The sequence below is a fragment of the Lepidochelys olivacea genome (assembly GCF_965140295.1).
Source record: "Lepidochelys olivacea isolate rLepOli2 genome assembly, chromosome: 5".
In the NCBI taxonomy this organism is placed as follows: Eukaryota; Metazoa; Chordata; order Testudines; family Cheloniidae; genus Lepidochelys; species Lepidochelys olivacea.
The window spans coordinates 113,328,340-113,348,904 of record NC_140415.1 but is presented as its reverse complement, the minus strand read 5'-3'; the positions used below and the strand labels follow the sequence as shown (position 1 = coordinate 113,348,904).

The 20,565-nt window shown below is 40.8% G+C and overlaps 1 protein-coding gene across 3 annotated transcripts in view; it reads left to right on the top strand.

Annotated features, from left to right (window-relative positions):
- Positions 1-19,497, top strand: part of MLLT3 (MLLT3 super elongation complex subunit) — a 229,620-nt gene extending 210,123 nt beyond the window's left edge. For all 3 annotated transcript variants that reach the window (XM_084629216.1, XM_084629214.1, XM_084629215.1), the window contains 3 exons: positions 72-143; positions 1,566-1,637; positions 18,318-19,497. In XM_084629216.1, coding sequence (XP_084485342.1) covers positions 72-143; positions 1,566-1,637; positions 18,318-18,449 — 276 coding nt within the window. In that variant the 3' untranslated portion in view covers positions 18,450-19,497. The remainder of the gene's footprint in view (positions 1-71; positions 144-1,565; positions 1,638-18,317) is intronic.
- Positions 19,498-20,565: the final 1,068 nt, after the last annotated feature.

Sequence of the window (20,565 nt, the reverse complement as noted above, 5' to 3'; positions counted from 1 at the left end):
CTTAATTTTTTAAAATTCATACAGCCCAAAGATGCACTTAATACTTGCAGCATTTTCTGTTTCTTTTCCAGATTCTAGAAGTGAAAAGTCCAATAAAACAAAGTAAATCTGATAAACAAATAAAGAATGGTGATTGTGATAAGGTAAATATGAGTGTGATGGCAATAAAGTATTTAGAAAGCCACATTAAGTTATTATATTTTCTCTTCTACATCCCTTTTACAGTATTATTTTTGTTACAAAACAGAAAACTCACTGGTTAGTATATCTCTGCTCTGAGTGTTTCTTAAATACAGCAGTGTGCTTTTCTCTTTTTCTCTTTGTAAGCATTGTCCCCTCAAAGCTTTGGCAAATTTAGCTGGGTGGGGATCTACCACCTATTGTTTGTTTTATGTATACAGCACCACAGATATGCATAGCGCTTTATAGAACAAATAAAAGACAGTTCCCACGCTAAAGATCTTACAATATAAGTCTCAGGCAATCAATAGAAATATTTTACAGAATCCTTTCCAAGGGCTGGTGTTCACTGGAAAATGAGAGTGTGATATAACACATTAACTAGCATTACACTAAGCATACATTAGCATACAGAGGGATTATCGTGCTTAAATTTGTCAGCTGGCCATGGTTAAGTGCATTCTAACATGGGTTTTAATGTTGTGTTAGTTAACATAGCGTAATCTCCCAGTGTGTGCCCCAAAATGGTTTAGAATTTACGAGTAGTAACCTCGTTGTGCTACCACGAGTCTGAGACTCCTAATTTGGTTTCCCATTCCCAGATTGTCTCTGACCTAGAACGTAGCACTGCTTTGTTAGACCAGTAGTTCTCAGTCTTTTCCATCCCATGATCATGTGTTACAATGGGGAAAAAAAGTAACCATGAAAAAGAGGAAGGATGATTATGACCCTCTGCCCCCTCCCCCTCAGACCAGTTTTCAACTCCCTTGGAAGCTGTGACCTCCAGGTTTGGTACCCATGTGTTACTTCATAAATGCTAGTGGGCAGCCATAGATTAAATGAGATGTAAATGAGTTTTATTGTGGTAGGGAGTAGAAGGATTTGCCCCTAATGTGAATTAGTGTTTAAGTTCCAAGAGAGTTGGGGGGGAGTTTGATCCCCTCTGAATAACCAGCTCACTTTTTCTTACACGTGCCTTCATGCATCTTAAAACCTCCTGCCCATTATTCAACTTGCTCTTCAGGATTCAGTGGCTCATCAATTTCAAAAATGGCCCTTGGTGATAGAATGCAAACTTCTGTCATACTGGAGAACAAACAGGATTTTGTGAAATTCTCTTAAATATCTGATATAGTGAAATTACTTCAAAGGCCTGTTAAAGTTTTTCAGCATTATGAAGTAAAAAGGTTTAACTGGTGGTTGCTTGGATCACATACTGATTAGTTGGTTGGAGTTAAATGTTTAGTTCCCTTGCCAAACCAAAGAGAACAAGTCAAATGAGAATACAAATGCTGTTGTAAATACTCTGTACTAAATCTGGAGTTTGTGGAAATACACAACTATTCCTTAACAGGTTCTTTGTTGGGGGGGGGGATTGTTTTCAGGCATATCTCGATGAACTAGTAGAGCTCCACAGAAGATTAATGACATTGAGGGAAAGGCATGTACTGCAACAGGTGAGGAGAGCTCTTGTGCAGTATCAGAGTGCTCAGCAAAGTCAAGAAGCCAAATCTGTTCTTCCTCTTTTAACCTAAAGCTTTATAATCTGACTTCAGAGTTCTCAGGCCTGAGACTGCATAATATATTGCCTATTAAGAATGTTAATATGACCTAAAGAACTATATTACACACATTTTTTATTCCATTGCCACATACGAGCACACTTTTGAGTTGGAATCGATCCCCTTGAGTTTTCCAGATTTATTGAGAGAGATAAAAATGGTGCTTATTTGAGCTAAATGTTGTCACTAATTTACAATATTGATCAGTACATTTCTCAAGCCGCTGATTCATGAAAATTGGACACAGGCCAATAAAATATGATCTGTGGGAGGGCAAAATGAATAGAAATATTGTACAATTGGGCAAGAATCCTGTTTATTTTTTGGAAAACCATGATGAAATCCTTGGTGAAAAGCAAGTAAATACAGTTTCTAAGAGTAATCATGAAAACAAGTGTCACTTTATGGTAAAACACAGTATATTCATTACTTAATCTTCCTCAGTCATGGCAGATAATTGATTACTTTGGTGTAAACTAGTTGGTCAGAACTAAAAAAGCTTCAAATACTCTGATAGCATTATATAGTGGTAAGAAATGACTTACATTATATTCTCTCTGCATTCAGTGATCTCGGCATTGTCAGGTACTGTTGGATTACAAATGGATGAAACAAGAGATGAAACAATTCACATTATTAACAAAGCAGAAGTAATTGTAGTACAGATGGCTTTATTATGTTTACAGCAATTAGATACCACAGTGATAGGCACTTTATTGAGATTTTTACCACTTCCAATTGATTGCAATCACTCAGTAAATTTCTCAACACTTGCATAATAATAACAAAATACTTTACAGACCTTCAGCATTAATCCATGAGTGCATATTTGCTCACACATTCTTTTGTGACTGATCATCAGAAAGTAGTGCAAGTTCAGTATAACATAGAAGGTCTCAGATTTGAATATTTCTAGTTAAACAGGACCCCGGCTGACTGTGTCAAATTTAATTTCTAAGTTTATTCTTGTCCAAGGTTAGTATGTCTTTAACATATTGTTGTTTCCAATCACACTTTGCTGCTAGCGTTCATTGCTCTTCATTTGCCAATTGAAGGAGCTTCTCTCACCAAGAAAAATGGTGGGAAAGACCAACTCCAGAAGGGCTTGCATAACTCATCACAGCATAGGACCTAGGGGGCTGGAAGTGGCAAGTGAAAAATTTTTTAAACCACCTTTAAAACCGTCAACACAAATAGGAGACGGAGGTGAAAGTAAGCCAAAAAAATAAATAGGGAAATGGGTAGGATAGTCCAAGTTGTGTCAGTAATTTTACTGTTTCTCTTCTTGGCCTAATGGTGTTGAAGTTTCTTATGGAGGTGAGTTTTCTGTCATTGGTGGAAAGATGGTGGTTTAAGTCATGGAAGCACCTTTTGTGTCTGATATTGGAGCATCACTGGTGTTGGAGAGGTTACTTGCTTTGATTCCTCACTCCCTTGTTAGAAAACCAGGATGGGGACCCTCTGAAGAGTGACAGAATTTAAATGGGGATCCTCAACTTCCCATTCTGACTACGAAGAGTAAAGAAATGTAAAAACAAAACCCCATGAATTATGAACTGACTTCAAGATTCTCCAGGGCAAATGTTGTTTTATACTAATTGACAGGTTTCAGAGTAACAGCCGTGTTAGTCTGTCTTTGCAAAAAGAAAAGGAGTACTTGTGGCACCTAACCAATTTGGTTAGTCTCTAAGGTGCCACAAGTACTCCTTTTCTTTATACTAATTGAGTTTCTCAGAGGATTGAAAGCACTCATTCTTTGACCTTTGCTTCATAATGCATGTGAAGAGTGTGATTATGATACCATAATGCATGTCTCAACCTGGCTTAGTGCCTGATGAACTCCTGTTATAAAAGTTAGGTTTATTAAGTACCAGTACTATCCTTGTGAGATCGTTGTTCTACAAATCCTGTCCCTGAGCTGTGAATGTGCCCCAGGCTGTTAGTACAGGTCCAATGAAAGTTGAATTTATGGAAGGGTTATTCAGGCCAAGACAGCGGTAAAATGTTATTTTGCTGATGTAGCTAGGAGTTGTAAAATATTGGCCACAAAAGGCTTCTGCCATCCAATTAAACTAGAAAAAAGAGCAAGAGTAGTTACGCATTTTCTATGTTAGCAAACCCTCTCTGACACCAGGACTTATTTATAGTAGTAACTTCATATAGAAAAATCTCTTAATGCCTTGATTGTTGGTAACAGGACTTTACCGTTAAAGAAGCCTTTGATCGGTCCATATTAGAGAGGAGCAGAGGAGGAAATATGGGAGAGAGAAACCGGAGTCTGTCTATGTAGGGTTTTAAAAATGAGGGCAGTTTTGAAGTGGAACCTAGGATGGAATTGAGGGACTATGGAGAGAGATTGGAGAAACACAAGGAAGAGGGTACAAGACGGGAAGCCTCCTGATTCATACTGAGAAAGTGGGGCAATCAGCTAGTTATCTTAGGTGCATGTACATGAACATAAGAAGCCCGGGAAACAAGCAGGAAGAATTGGAAGTCCCTGCACAATGAAGGAACTATGACATGACTGGAATAACAGAAACTTGATGCGGCAATTCACATGGCTGGAGCACTGCCATGGATGGGTATAAACTGTTCAGGAAGGAAAGGTACGGGGAGAAACGTGGAGGAGTTGCATTGTATGTAAGAGAGTGGTATGATTGCTCAGAGCTCCAGTTTGAAACTGGAGAAAAGCCTGTTGAGAGTCTTTGGGTTAAGTTTAGAGGCAAGAGCAACAAGGGTAATGTCACCTGCAGAAGTAAAGAAACAGATTGATAGAGCCAGAAGAGTTCCCAGAAGTTACCTACTACAGGACAGGCCTAACAAAGAAAATAACAGAACGCCACTAGCCGTCACCTTCAGCCCCCAACTAAAACCCCTCAACGCATTATTAAGGATCTACAACCTATCCTAAAGGATGACCCAACACTCTCACAAATCTTGGGAGACAGGCCAGTCCTTGCCTACAGACAGCCCCGCAACCTGAAGCAAATACTCACCAACAACCACATACCACACAACAGAACCACTAACCCAGGAACTTATCCTTGCAACAAAGCCCGTTGCCAATTGTGCCCACATATCTATTCAGGGGACACCATCACAGGGCCTAATAACATCAGCCACACTATCAGAGGCTCGTATACCTGCACATCCACCAATGTGATATATGCCATCATGTGCCAGCAATGCCCCTCTGCCATGTACATTGGTCAAACTGGACAGTCTCTACGTAAAAGAATAAATGGACACAAATCAGATGTCAAGAATTATAACATTCATAAACCAGTCGGAGAACACTTCAATCTCTCTGGTCACGCAATCACAGACATGAAGGTCGCTATCTTAAAACAAAAAAACTTCAAATCCAGACTCCAGCGAGAAACTGCTGAATTGGAATTCATTTGCAAATTGGATACTATTAATTTAGGCTTAAATAGAGACTGGGAGTGGCTAAGTCATTATGCAAGGTAGCCTATTTCCTCTTGTTTTTTCCTACACCCCTCCCCCCCCAGATGTTCTGGTTTAACTTGGATTTAAACTTGGAGAGTGGTCAGTTTGGATGAGCTATTACCAGGAGAGTGAGTTTGTGTGTGTATGGGGGTGGGGGGGATGTGAGAAAACCTGGATTTGTGCTGGAAATGGCCCACCTTAATTATGCACATTGTAGGGAGAATGGTCACTTTGGATGAGCTATTACCAGCAGGATAGTGAGTTTGTGTGTGTGGTTTTTGGGAGGGGGGTGAGGGGGTGAGAGAACCTGGATTTGTGCAGGAAATGGCCCAACTTTATTATCATGCACATTGTGTAAAGAGTTGTCACTTTGGATGGGCTATCACCAGCAGGAGAGTGAATTTGTGTGGGGGGGGGTGGAGGGTGAGAGAACCTGGATTTGTGCTGGAAATGGCCCACCTGATGATCACTTTAGATAAGCTATTACCAGCTGGACAGTGGGGTGGGAGGAGGTATTTTTTCATATTCTCTGTGTATATATAAAGTCTGCTGCAGTTTCCACGGCATGCATCCGATGAAGTGAGCTGTAGCTCACGAAAGCTCATGCTCAAATAAATTGGTTAGTCTCTAAGGTGCCACAAGTACTCCTTTTCTTTTTGCGAATACAGACTAACACGGCTGTTACTCTGAAACCTGTCATTATGCAAGGCACTGCATTTAGCCGTATGGAGTGGAAATCTATCAACTGCATGAAAAAACTTGTACAGATACAGACAGACATCATCTTCCTTTCCAAATGCAAACAGATGGACATCGTACCAAAAGGACTGAAGGTAAAAAATCCATTACAATCTACATACCACACAGACTATGCTGACAGCTTGTGCCACACGCTCTCAAAGAAACTGCGGAATCACCTGATCAACATCCTCTACAGCAAACAGGGAAAGATTAAGAATGAGCTCTCAAAAATGGATACTCTCATAAAAAACCAACCTTCCACAAAAACTTCCTCGTGGCTGGACTTTACTAAAACTAGACAAGCCATTTACAACGCACACTTTGCTTCTCTACAAAAGAAAAAGGACACTAAACTTTCTAAACTACTACATGCTACAAGGGGCCACAGCAATGGTTCCCTCAACCCACCTAGCAATATTGTTAACCTATCCAACTATACTCTCAGCCCAGCAGAAGCAGCTGTTCTATCTCGGGGCCTTTCCTTCTGCCCCTCCACCCCCACGAACATGATACAGTTCTGTGGTGACCTAGAATCCTATTTTCGACGTCTCCGACTCAAGGAATATTTCCAAAATACCTCTGAACAACATACTAATCCACAGAGACCTTCCTACCAACACTACAGAAAGAGGGATTCTAGGTGGACTCCTCCTGAAGGTCGAAACAGCAGACTGGACTTCTACATAGAGTGCTTCCGCCGACGTGCATGGGCTGAAATTGTGGAAAAGCAGCATCACTTGCCCCATAACCTCAGCCGTGCAGAACACAATGCCATCCACAGCCTCAGAAACAACTCTAACATCATAATCAAAAAGGCTGACAAAGGAGGTGCTGTTGTCATCATGAATAGGTCGGAATATGAACAAGAGGCTGCTCGGCAGCTCTCCAACACGAGTTTCTACAAGCCATTACCCTATGATCCCACTGAGAGTTACCAAAAGCAACTACAGCATTTGCTCAAGAAACTTCCTGAAAAAGCACAAGATCAAATCCACACAGACACACCCCTGGAACCCCGACCTGGGATATTCTATCTACTACCCAAGATCCATAAACCTGGAAATCCTGGGCGCCCCATCATCTCAGGCATTGGCACCCTGACAGCAGGATTGTCTGGCTATGTAGACTCCCTCCTCAGGCCCTACGCTACCAGCACTCCCAGCTACCTTCGAGACACCACTGACTTCCTAAGGAAACTACAATCCATCGGTGATCTTCCTGATAACACCATCATGGCCACTATGGATGTAGAAGCCCTCTACACCAACATTCCACACAAAGATGGACTACAAACCGTCAGGAACACTATCCCCGATAATGTCACGGCTAACCTGGTGGCTGAACTTTGTGACTTTGTCCTTACCCATAACTATTTCACATTTGGGGACAATGTATACCTTCAGATCAGCGGCACTGCTATGGGTACCCGCATGGCCCCACAGTATGCCAACATTTTTATGGCTGATTTAGAACAACGCTTCCTCAGCTCTCGTCCCCTAAAGCCCCTACTCTACTTGCGCTATATTGATGACATCTTCATCATCTGGACCCATGGAAAAGAAGCCCTTGAGGAATTCCACCATGATTTCAACAATTTCCATCCCACCACCAACCTCAGCCTGGTCCAGTCCACACAAGAGATCCACTTCCTGGACACTACAGTGCTAATAAACAATGGTCACATAAACACCACCCTATACCGGAAACCTACTGACCGCTATTCCTACCTGCATGCCTCCAGCTTTCACCCTGACCACACCACACGATCCATCGTCTACAGCCAAGCTCTGCGATACAACCGCATTTGCTCCAACCCCCCAGACAGAGACAAACACCTACAAGATCTCTATCAAGCTTTCTTACAACTACAATACCCACCTGCAGAAGTAAAGAAACAGATTGATAGAGCCAGAAGAGTTCCCAGAAGTTACCTACTACAGGACAGGCCTAACAAAGAAAATAACAGAACGCCACTAGCCGTCACCTTCAGCCCCCAACTAAAACCCCTGCAACGCATTATTAAGGATCTACAACCTATCCTAAAGGATGACCCAACACTCTCACAAATCTTGGGAGACAGGCCAGTCCTTGCCTACAGACAGCCCCGCAACCTGAAGCAAATACTCACCAACAACCACATACCACACAACAGAACCACTAACCCAGGAACTTATCCTTGCAACAAAGCCCGTTGTCAATTGTGCCCACATATCTATTCAGGGGACACCATCACAGGGCCTAATAACATCAGCCACACTATCAGAGGCTCGTATACCTGCACATCCACCAATGTGATATATGCCATCATGTGCCAGCAATGCCCCTCTGCCATGTACATTGGTCAAACTGGACAGTCTCTACGTAAAAGAATAAATGGACACAAATCAGATGTCAAGAATTATAACATTCATAAACCAGTCGGAGAACACTTCAATCTCTCTGGTCACGCAATCACAGACATGAAGGTCGCTATCTTAAAACAAAAAAACTTCAAATCCAGACTCCAGCGAGAAACTGCTGAATTGGAATTCATTTGCAAATTGGATACTATTAATTTAGGCTTAAATAGAGACTGGGAGTGGCTAAGTCATTATGCAAGGTAGCCTATTTCCTCTTGTTTTTTCCTACCCCCCCCCCCCAGATGTTCTGGTTTAACTTGGATTTAAACTTGGAGAGTGGTCAGTTTGGATGAGCTATTACCAGCAGGAGAGTGAGTTTGTGTGTGTATGGGGGGGTGGGGGGGTGAGAAAATCTGGATTTGTGCTGGAAATGGCCCACCTTAATTATGCACATTGTAGGGAGAATGGTCACTTTGGATGAGCTATTACCAGCAGGATAGTGAGTTTGTGTGTGTGGTTTTTGGGAGGGGGGTGAGGGGGTGAGAGAACCTGGATTTGTGCAGGAAATGGCCCAACTTTATTATCATGCACATTGTGTAAAGAGTTGTCACTTTGGATGGGCTATCACCAGCAGGAGAGTGAATTTGTGTGGGGGGGGTGGAGGGTGAGAGAACCTGGATTTGTGCTGGAAATGGCCCACCTGATGATCACTTTAGATAAGCTATTACCAGCTGGACAGTGGGGTGGGAGGAGGTATTTTTTCATATTCTCTGTGTATATATAAAGTCTGCTGCAGTTTCCACGGCATGCATCCGATGAAGTGAGCTGTAGCTCACGAAAGCTCATGCTCAAATAAATTGGTTAGTCTCTAAGGTGCCACAAGTACTCCTTTTCTGTTTGCGAATACAGACTAACACGGCTGTTACTCTGAAACCTGTCATGGTTTGTGTGTGCTATAGACCACCGGATCAGAAGGATGAGGTAGATGAGGCTGTCTTCAGACAACTAACTGAAGTTTCCAGATCACAGGCCGTGGTACTAATGGGGGGTTTCAATCACTCTGACATGTGCTGGGAGAACAATATAGCAATGCACAGACAATCCAGGAAGTGTTTGGAGTGTGTTGGGGACAACTTCCTGGTACAAGTGCTGGAACAACTGACTAGGGGCCGTGCTCCTCTTGACCTGCTGCTTACAAACGGGGAAGAATTGGTAGGGGAAGTAGAAGTGGGTGGCAATCTAGGCAGCAGTGACTATGAGATGGTTGAGATCAGGATCCTCACAAAAGGAAGAAAGGAGAGTAGCAAAATACGCACCTTGGACTTCAGAAAAGCAGACTTTGACTCCCTTAGGGAACTGATGGATCCCCTGGGAAGTTAATATGAGGGGGCAAGGAGTCCAGAAGAGCTGTCTGTATTTTAAAGAAGCCTTATGGAGGGCGCAGGAACAAACCATCCCAAAGTGCAGAAAGAATAGCAAATATGGCAGGCAACCAGCTTGACTTAACAGTGAAATCTTCGGTGAGCTTAAACTCAAAAAGGAAGCTTACAAGAAGTGGAAATTTGGACAGATGACTAGGGAGGAGTATAAAAGTATTACTCGAGCATGCAGGGGGTGTAATCAGGAAGGCCAAGGCACAATTGGAGTTGCAGCTAGCAAGGGATGTGAAGGGTAACAAGAAGGGTTTCTACATATATGTTAGCAACAAGAAGAAGGTCAGGGAAAGTGTGGGACCTTTACTGAATGGGGGAGGCAACATAGTGACAGATGATGTGGAAAAAGCTACAGAACTCAATGCTTTTTTTTGCCTCAGTCTTCACAGACAAGGTCAGCTCCCAGGCTGCTGCACTGGGCAACACAGTATGGGGAGGAGGTGAGCAGCCCTCAGTGGTGAAAGAACAGGTTAAGGACTATTTAGAAAAGCTGGATGTGCACAAGTCCATGGGTCCAGATCTAATGCATCCAAGGATGCTGAGGGAGTTGGCTGATGTGAATGCAGAGCCATTGGCCATTATGTTTGAAAATTCATGGTGATTGGGGGAGGTCCCAGACATTGGAAAAAGACAAATATAGTGCCCATATTTAAAAAAGGGAAGAAAGAGAACCTGGGGAACTACAGACTGGTCAGCCTCACTTCAGTCCCTGGCAAAATCATGGAGCAGGTCCTCAAGGAATCCATTTTGAAGCACTTGGAGAAGAGGAAGGTGATCAGGAACAGTCAACATGGATTCACCAAGGGCAAGTCATGCCCAACCAACCTGATTGCCTTCTATGATGAGATAACTGGATCTGTGGATATGGGGAAAGCGGTGAATGTGATATATCTTGACTTTAGCAAAGCTTTTGATACGTTCTCCCACAGTATTGTTGCCAGCAAGTTAAAAAAGTATGGTTTGGATGAATGGACTCTAAGGTGGATAGAAAGCTGTCTAGATTGTCGGGCTCAATGGGTAGTGATCAATAGCTCAAGGTCCAGTTGGCAGCTGGTATCAAGCGAAGTGCTCCAGGAGTCAGTCCTGGGGCTTGTTTTGTTCAACATCTTCATCAAGGATCTGTATGATGGGATGGATTGCACTGTCAGCAAGTTTGTGGATGACACTAAGCTGGGGGGAGAGGTAGATATGCTGGAGGGTAGGGATAGAGTCCAGAGTGACCTAGACAAATTGGAGGATTGGGCCAAAAGAAATCTGATGAGGTTCAACAAGGACAAGTGCAGAGTCCTGCACTTAGGAAGGAAGAATCCCATGCACTGCTGCAGGCTGGGGACCGACAGGCTGAGCAGCAGTTCTGCAGAAAAGGACCTGGGGATTACAGTGGATGAGAAGCTGGATATGAGTCAGCAGTGTGCCCTCATTGCCAAGAAGGCCAACGGCATATTGGACTGTATTAGTAGGAGCATTGCCAGCAGATCGAGGGAAGTGATTATTCCCGTGTATTCAGCACGGGTGAGGCCACACCTGGAGTATTGCGTCCAGTTTTGGTTCCAACACTACAGAAGGGATGTGGACAAATTGGAGAGAGTCCAGCAGAGGGCAATGAAAATTATTAGGGAGCTGGGGCGTATGACTTATGAGGAGAGGCAGAGGGAACTGGGCTTATTTAGTCTGCAGAAGAGAAAAGTGAGGGGGGATTTGATAGCGGCCTTCAACTACCTGAAGGGGGGTTCCAAAGAGGATGGAGCTCAGCTGTTCTCAGTGGTGGCAGATGACAGAACAAGAAGCAATGGTCTCAAGTTGCAGTGGGGGAGGTCTAGGTTGGATATTAGGAAACACTGTTTCACTAGGAGGGTGGTGAAGCACTGTAATGGATTATCTAGTGAGATGGTGGAATCTCGATCCTTAGAGGTTTTTAAGGCCCAGCTTGACAAAGCCCTGTCTGGGATGATTTAGTTGGTGTTTGCCCTGCTTTGAGCAGGGAATTAGACTAGATGACCTCCTGAGGTCTCTTCCAACCCTAATCTTCTGTGATTCTTTGGGAGGAGGTTATGGTCTCTTTTGGTATACAGGAGAGCAAGCAGCAGTATTCTGCATGTGATAGTCTGAAGAGCAGGGACATAAAGGGGTTGCAAGTCAGAGGAAGAAGAAATGAAAGCATAGATCAGGACTTTAGCGGGGTTAAAGTTGAAGCAGATGTACTTGTAGGCCATGCTGAATATCTGATGAGAGATGTAGCCTTGCAGAATTGAGGACTATGGAAGGAGGAGGAAAGTTTTGCAGTCTTACTTGTTACCAAGTCGATGCATGATGATAGCAAACAGGAGTTCTCAGCTGAAGAACAAAGGAAGAAAGATGTAGCTGGTCGAGGATGCTGCTCTTGCCCAAGAGAAGCAATTCTCTGAGAGACAATTAGTTGAAGGAAGCTGAGTTGAGTCCACAAGTTTGGGGGAGGGAGAGCAGACAAGAGTATTATTATATGACATTATAGATGTCAAATTATACATATTTGAGTAATATCAATGTAAAGGTGGTAGTTAAGGCTAAAGGTACCTATGAAGTGGCCAAGAGGTAGACTGTAGATGCAAAAGATTAGATGACCAAGAACTGGGACACATGGGAAATCTATTTACTAGTATTTGTGTATGGGGGTGGGGGAAGGTGGGAGGGTGTGCTACCAGATAGAAATTACAACAAAAATCACATTTAAAAAAAAATCTTCCCCATTTTCTCTTCTAGGGAATATGTATGATAAATGGAAGGGATTGAGATTTCTTCTAATAATGCAACAGCTTTTATGCAATTAGAAGTAAAACAGCAGCAGATTAAGTTAGCCATTTACCAGTACTCAAGCTTACATCTCGACCAATGGATTCATACTTAGTCACCATGGGTGAAATCCTGACCCCATTGAAGTCACTGGGAATTTTGCCATCAAATTCAATGGGCCAGGATTTCACCGCATGCGTTTAGGCGCAAGGGGGCACATCCTCCACTCATGTAAGGTGTCATAGTTCTGTCAAAGTCAAGGGCTTTTCCAAAACACTGAGCACCATTTGGTATGTCTACACAGTCCATGGGAGCGAGCCTTCCAGTGTGGGTTAACAGACTCAGGCTAGTGGGCCTTGAGATCTAGAAATAGCTGTTTAGACAGCGCTTTCAAGCTCTGGCTCGGGCTGGAGCTTGGGCTCTGAAGCCTAGGGATGGGGAGTGATCAATGGAAATCAGACGTGCTCAGCACCACTGAAAAACAAGCCATTCATTTAGGTATCTAAATACAGATTTAGGTGCTTAATTTCAGGAAGCACCCAAGTTTTGAAAATGTGGGCATCTGAGGGAAGCTTGCAAATCTGGGAACTATCATATGGTTTAAAACCCTCCATACATCGAAAATGGGTTTGTCATTTGCACTCTAGTCCCCTCATGCAGACATGCTCATTTTCTTGTTTAAGACAGATAAATTGTTGTGGCATGATGGATGGTGATAAAACTGAGCTGGAGCAACATTGTGTAAACAAAATTGTACATTAAGGCAGAAAAGCAAAGCTCACAAATGGGATATTTTTGGACTTTGCTGCCTGGATACTTGGAATAAAACGTTTTAATGTTGTGTTTCTAACATTATAACTGTCAGGCTTCCTGGCAACTAATCTAAACCTTTATTCTTTTTCTAGTATTTTTGAATAGTATAAGGATGTGTGTGCTAATATTATAAGTCATGAACACTACTCTCGTTGGCAGGCACTCAAGAACTCCAAAATTTTAGAAGCTTTTCATAGAACTGTCGGGGTCTATCCTGATGTATTTTTGTACATCCCTTAAAACTTTTGGGGTTCATTTCACTCTGATTTATCAGGTGTCCTTGACACAGTGGATATATTTCTTGAGACCAGGATGAGGGATAGGGTTAAAATGTTTATATGACTTAGTCTGGGGCTTAAAAAGCCTGGAGTAGATACTACTCAATAAAAGAGGTTTTTAATCTCATTTTTAAAGTGTATTGTGTTTCTTAAAAATGCATCTGTTAACACTCCTAAGTGTTTTTATATTTCAAAATCAAGTATATTGTTATGGAAGTTAGCGAAGGGTACTGTTCTGACACAGTATCACAGGGAAACATATTAAACAGAATTCTTCTAAGGAGGGTTACCTCTCACCTTCCCCAATGTACATAAACTTGATTACCAGCTAGTTGTTGTATTTGGAGACGATGCATTAGTGATGTGGATTACATTCCTAACTTTACAAAAGGAGGCTGGATTTCTTCCCATGTTCCTGTCACAAGAGAGGACTGAGGACTCTCTAAAAGAGAGAAGTTTCCACATATCACAGTTTTTTGCTGTCTGGTATCTAGTATTTTGCTTCATCATTTAAAATTTTGCTCTGAATTTCAGTGTAGGACCTGAGGAGATGGGAAAGGTTGTGGGTGGGTGGGTTGTTAATGATAAAATGGATAGATGAAGTAGAAAGTATTAGATTAAAAGTCCCAAAAAACTGAAAAAACTGAAGCTGAGAGGCACAGCTTTAAATGAAGTGCTGATAAACCAGAATCAATTCCAGGGGCAGTATCTGAACTTGGATTTTCGGTGTTCAGAGTTCTGGTCTAATTTAAATCCAAACTGAACCTTTTTCCCCACCTGGGGAAAAAGAATTTGTGTAGTTAGAAAGAGCAGTTTTAATTCTGAGAGGCATTCTTCTCTCTCACTTTTACCTTGTTTCCAAATGGTGCAGTTCAATCCTCCAATTCACAACCCCACTCCACATTATTTCATTTAGCATTAGTGTTGTAAGCCTCTTCCTCTCTGGTACAGGGAGAAAGAACCATTTGTTGAAAGAATAAAAATGGGAGGAGAAATTAAACAAATGTTGTCTTTGGACTAGTCACTGCTTTATTTTTTAAAATAAGTTATTTACATTGCACTACAACTATTGTATTTTTTACCAGGTTTGTCATTCTAATCTATATTCTGTCCATCATTTGTAATCGGAGTGTTTTCCTTCTACTGTTGGAAAAGGAACAACAATTTAGATAGTGTGCTCAAAAACAAAATAAGGCACCTATAACAGCAGATTGTTTCATGTAGGGATGGGTCAGAATCCATTATCTAACCTCACGAAAGCTTGCAGGTTTTAAATAAAAGAGCTCTCCTACACTGCAATGAAACACCCGCAGCTGGCCCATATCAGCTGACTCAGGCTCAAGGGGCTTGGGCTGCAGGGCTTTACAATTGCAGTGTAGCTGTTTAGGCCATATGCCCATCGTAATTGTGTGGAAACGTATTTTAATACAGCATAGCGTAATGTGGACAGTATGATGCAAAGTTTTAGTGAAACTGATAGATGTTTGTCTGAATAAAATTTAAACGGGCTGTAATCTAAAATTCAGAAAGAGTAACTTACCTAAGTCTCATACTAAATTGGTAAAATTCAACATCAAATCAAAAGTAGAACTGCATGTGCAGAAAATGTTTGTTACAGCAGTACCCAGAGCTTCTAATCAGGATCATGGCCCCATTGTTCTACATGGTTTACAAATGCATACAAAAGCAGAGTCCCTTGCCCATAAGAGCTTACAGGCTAAGAAACAATTTACATAAATATCTCCAGTCTTGATCTATCCAGCATTTAAAGAAATCTCCTTAACAGTTGCCCATATAAAAAAAATTCTACACAAATATCCACATTTTCAAGATAAGCAACGTCTTGAATATTTTTATAGTGTCAAATGTACCAACATTTTTTTTTTCAAAATAGTTTAAGTTCATTAGTCTTGTAAAGCGGGGAGCTAAATTCACCTATATACTCTTTGCTCATGCTGTAGGTTCCAAAATCCCCTCACATCTGTAATATTTGACAGTTGCATTTGCAGAGTGGTTAAATGATATTGTGCCAAGAAGTTTCAAGTGCATTTGAAACTCTTGGGGAAATAGACATTTGAACTGAACCTTTTTCTTTCAATATACTAAACAAAGGGGTTATTTTTCCTCTTCCTCAGAAAATGAAATATATGTTTCTGTTTGCTCCTTTTCTGCTTCCTCTCATCCTAAAACTGAGTGTGAAGGCTTTTTCTCTATAAAATCCATAAACCACTATTTATTACACTATTGGGTTGCCAAGCACAATCCAGTTGGCCAAGACAGAGTTGTAAGACCTCAGTAATGCTGCTGTAGAAATTCATTCTGTAAGCGTGACAATTGTGTGTGTTCTTTTCAAGGAAAGCCATAACCACAGTTTAATTACCAGTCATCTCACTGTTTAGGAAATGAGTCGTGAGAATTAACTCTAAAGCGGAAGATGAAGTTTCTTTAGACAAATCAGAAGTTTCTTATACTTAGTGGCATTGACTTTTAAAAAGATCCAACTCAGAAAAGCTAGGGTTGTAATGCTTGAAGTCAGGGAATGAAAAACAATCTAGTTGAAAAAGGGCTAACTCCTAAACAATGGAACAAATCCTGTGCAACAAGGATTTGCTCCATATAACTTGATTCTTGGGCTGGGATAAGGAATTCTCTACCCCAACTAAATGAGCTGTGTATAGCTTGGGTGTGGCTAAACATGTGGAATGGACATGACAAATGAGCATTTCTAAATTCCCAGACAGATAGAAATGGAAAGAATGTGGAGAGAAGTAGCGGTCCTCTCTGCTCCCTCTGTGACTTTATTCCAGATAATCCATGTGATTGTAGATTCACTGGCATTGCAGCTGCCATGGTACCACATCTCCCTCAGTGTGCCAGCTGAAAGAGGTGCCTTGGGGTTCTGCCTAATGGAAAGCAGGTGCATGTGGAGTCTGATTCCATGAGCTATCACTTGCCCCTTCCTCACTGTCAACATTTAACAAATAATGGTATTGCTCTCCTAAGTGTGACTAGTTTGTCTAGATACATGCCATAAAGCATACATTTATTCAGAGTTAAATTTTATAGAAAATCAGCTTTCAGCATAACTGCTCCTTCCAGATATAAATGATCTTTTATGCAGGCTATATCTATGTTGGCAATTGAATGACAAAACCTTTGTCTTTCAGAGGTGTTAAACCCCCGCCCGCCCCCCCCATACCCGAAAGACAAAAGTTTTGTTGCGACAAGTGCCGCTATGAACAGTGCATTGTCAGCAGGAGCGCTCTCCTGCCGACAACGCAAACGCCGCTCGTTGGGGGTAGAAGTTTTTTTTTGCTAGGAGAGCCGACAAACAGTGGCTACACTGCACGACTTTTAGCAGCACAGCTGTGACGACACAGCCATGTCGCTAAAAGCTGTGTAGTGTAGACGTAGCCTTAGTGTGAAATGAACTAGCTCACGTATGTCCTTCACCATTCCTGGCGGGGCCCACCGCCCCTTTTCTGGCTGGACATGTTTGAACACTAGGTAATCTGACCAATATGTTGCATCACCAGCTAAAGGAGTTTCCCCTTTTCTTCTTGAGTCAATTAGATTAGTTTGTGGTTTAACTTTAAACACCTGTTTTGCTTTAAAATATATCATACTTGATGTAGAGTTGTTAATCCAAAAGATGTAGTGGATATTCCTGGAATTAACAATTGATGCAAGATCTGTTGAGATTTCCACTGTAACTGAATTTGTGTTTTTGTGAAGTTTTGTTTTAAACTGTGGTAACTATTTTGTAAGGATTGTTCCCCTCCTCCAAGAGTTTACGGGATCCCAACAGTCATCAAAGGCCAAATATTACATAACAAGCTTGATAACATTATCAAAGTGTCCGGTAAACCAGACCACGGGTGGGAAAACAGACACCAAACATACATAAGACATTTTATAAACAGATCTGTTATTATTTTTTATTAGGTGCCCCTAGGTGGACATGGGCTCCATTATGCTAGGTGCTGTTCAAACACACAAAAAGACTGTCTCTGTCCCAAACAGTTTACAATCTACTACTAGTCGATTTAAATATACACAGATATATAATTAGCTTTAATGAAAGTATATTTATTGCAGTAGCTTACGACAGTGCCTCTTTCCTTCTCTTTTACCATTTTGTCTTAGCCTGTGGTACTCAATTTCTGTCTTGTAAAATCCTTTGACCTTGTTTTCCTCTTTAAAGGTAAACATATTACAAATATTTGTACTTGCAAAAGGTTTAATACCAATCATGTCCTGTAATAACAGAATTCCTAGCTATGAGCCAGATAAATGAACTGGGCAAAAATTTTAGCTCCATGCCTCCCAAAGACTTTTAAAAATAATTAGTTAGCAATTTGTGAAAGGCTTTTAAGATTTTAAAAAAAAACCTCTTCGCAGTGCTAATAATTATTGTTAAGTGTTAATTCCAGCTGGAAGTTAGCTGGCGTTTGGCCTTAGTTTTGGATACCCTTATTTGTTATGTTCTGGGGGAACAAACAGGTGTAGTTTGAATTAAGATTCTGTTTTGTCAAAACTACTAGAACTTCAGGGGAGGGATGGAAGGGGAATTTAACATAAAAGGTTCTGATTTTGTTCCATTTGTTATTTTGGAATTGTGGTCTTGTGGACTTGTTCATATTCATTACACAGTAATACTTTAGTAGGAGCATTCAATTGTGCAGTACATCCTAAAAATATGAAAAGGATGGGATTTTCACCTAAATATTCTTTTTCTCTTTCTCCTCCCAGATCGTAAACCTTATAGAAGAAACTGGACACTTTCATATCACAAACACAACCTTTGACTTTGACCTTTGCTCACTGGACAAAACCACAGTCCGTAAACTACAGAGTTACCTGGAAACATCTGGAACATCCTGAGGATACAGCATCTGGCTGCATCAAAAACTGTTTTTTAAATAAAACATTCAAAGTGATGCAACCAAAATGGAAAAAAATAAACCAACCCTCTTCAGCTTTATTTTTCTTTAAAGCCAGTCATCATCTCTTGATAAAGGAGAGGAAAAGTGACAAGACTCAGAGGATCGCTCTTCTCACCAAGGAAATGTTCTGGAAGAGTTAGCCTGGATAGCCTTGAAAAAAAACCACACAAAAAAACACAAAAAAACTTGTTCTTAATGAATGTGTATGGTATCATGTATCTCTCTGTGGTGTTCCAGTCCACAAGACGAATGCATGTTCAACACACTGCCTTATTACATAACTGATCTATTTATTATTGCATACATATATTCTAAAGTCATTGAGGGAATGACACTACCAGATGTTACAAGTACTCGGTTTCCCTGTATGCTCCTTTGATGCAGCACCATCACAAGCCTAGTAACCTTACTCATGTTAAAATGCCACTTATTGCTGACTTTCTCTAGTCACTTAAAACACTATAGTCTTGTTTCCACTTCTGCAGTTCCAGGAAACAAGGTACGAAGTGGGGGACCAAAAAGTGGCCCTAATATTTGTCTCCAGTCTGCCACAGTGGGTTGGACCACAGGTCCTTGGTTCTATCCATTTATTGATCTTAGACCATGGTAAAAAATGCACCAAATAGGATCCTGTGACTTGCTGTCTAGCCTTAGTCAATAAACCAGTAGGACTTGTAACAAAAAAGTGTTACTGTGTACTGTTCTGAATCCAGCATTGTTTGTCATCAACATTCTTGTGTCTGTTTTAATGTTATAATATTAGATATATATAAAAGTGAAGGTGTTCTACAGGATCACCATAAAAGGAAGAATACTGGTCCTGTTTTCTAAGGAAATGTTGTAGAAAATTCTTAATTTGGAGCTATTTATTACTGCGAGTTTCAATACTCTTCTGCTGCCAGTATGTGACATACCTTTACCATAAAAACTGTTGGCATAGTATTTTTGTTTGTTCATATAGTACATGGTCTGCTTACACTTTTTTTTTACATCTGATAAATTAAAATCCTTTCTTTGAAAAAATATCTTCGTCGTTATACAGTGACATGTTGGAAAATATATATATATATATATATATATATATATATATATATATATATATATATATATATATATATATAAATAAAATGTGTGGTTATAGGTTCCAGATTTCAGTACCTGTTGAATAATCTGCTTGCGTTTCCAGAAGGATTTCTTGTCTGTGAAAACAAATGTTCTTCCATGTACACTTCCTTAAAATGAGGACTATTTCACATACCTGTGCGATCCAGAGAATTTACAAATGGTTTAAAATCAATGATCTGTGATCTCATTATGGTGATTTAATTATGAAACAGTCACCTCTTTATGGGAAATTAAACTCTTGACCCTGATGAAAAGAGAATGTAATTAAGAAATACTTCTGGATCCGAAGATTTGTTCAGCCTTAAGAAAACGTGTTTGCAGAGAGGCCAGTATATTTCCCATGTATGCTTATATGCCAGATGTAGTATATTCATACACAGTTGAACAATGGTAGTATCTGTATGTTTTATTGTTTCATGTACATGGTTTTGTGCAGTACAGTGAAACTAGATTCCTGCTGGGGTTATTTCTTCATATTCAAATGGGAATTATCAACACTGTTTCTTTAAGTCCAAAGAAAGTCGTATATTTTATTTTGGGGTTTTTTCAGTTTTTTAAATTTAAAATGTTGTTTAACCATACTCCCATGGAAGGTCTCTTTCAGGCTTCCAAAAGAACAAGTGTACTTTTTTCAGTAATGTTATGACTCTTATTGACGATTGGCATGAAACATACTTGAAGCATTATGTTGTTAAGTCCACGTCTCAATGTGCAATTGTTGGGGAAAACGTCTTTAAAAATCATTTTGACATTGGGAGGATGATGATGGGAGGGTGGGGGAGGCATGTTGGGGGGGGTTAATTTTTGTCAACATTTTATATGAAAATGTTTTGAACTCTAAAAGCAATCTCTAAAAAAGTCTTTGAACTAATAGTGCACATTCAACTTACTACCTTTTAGTTAAATCCGATACATGTGGAGTCTGGTCC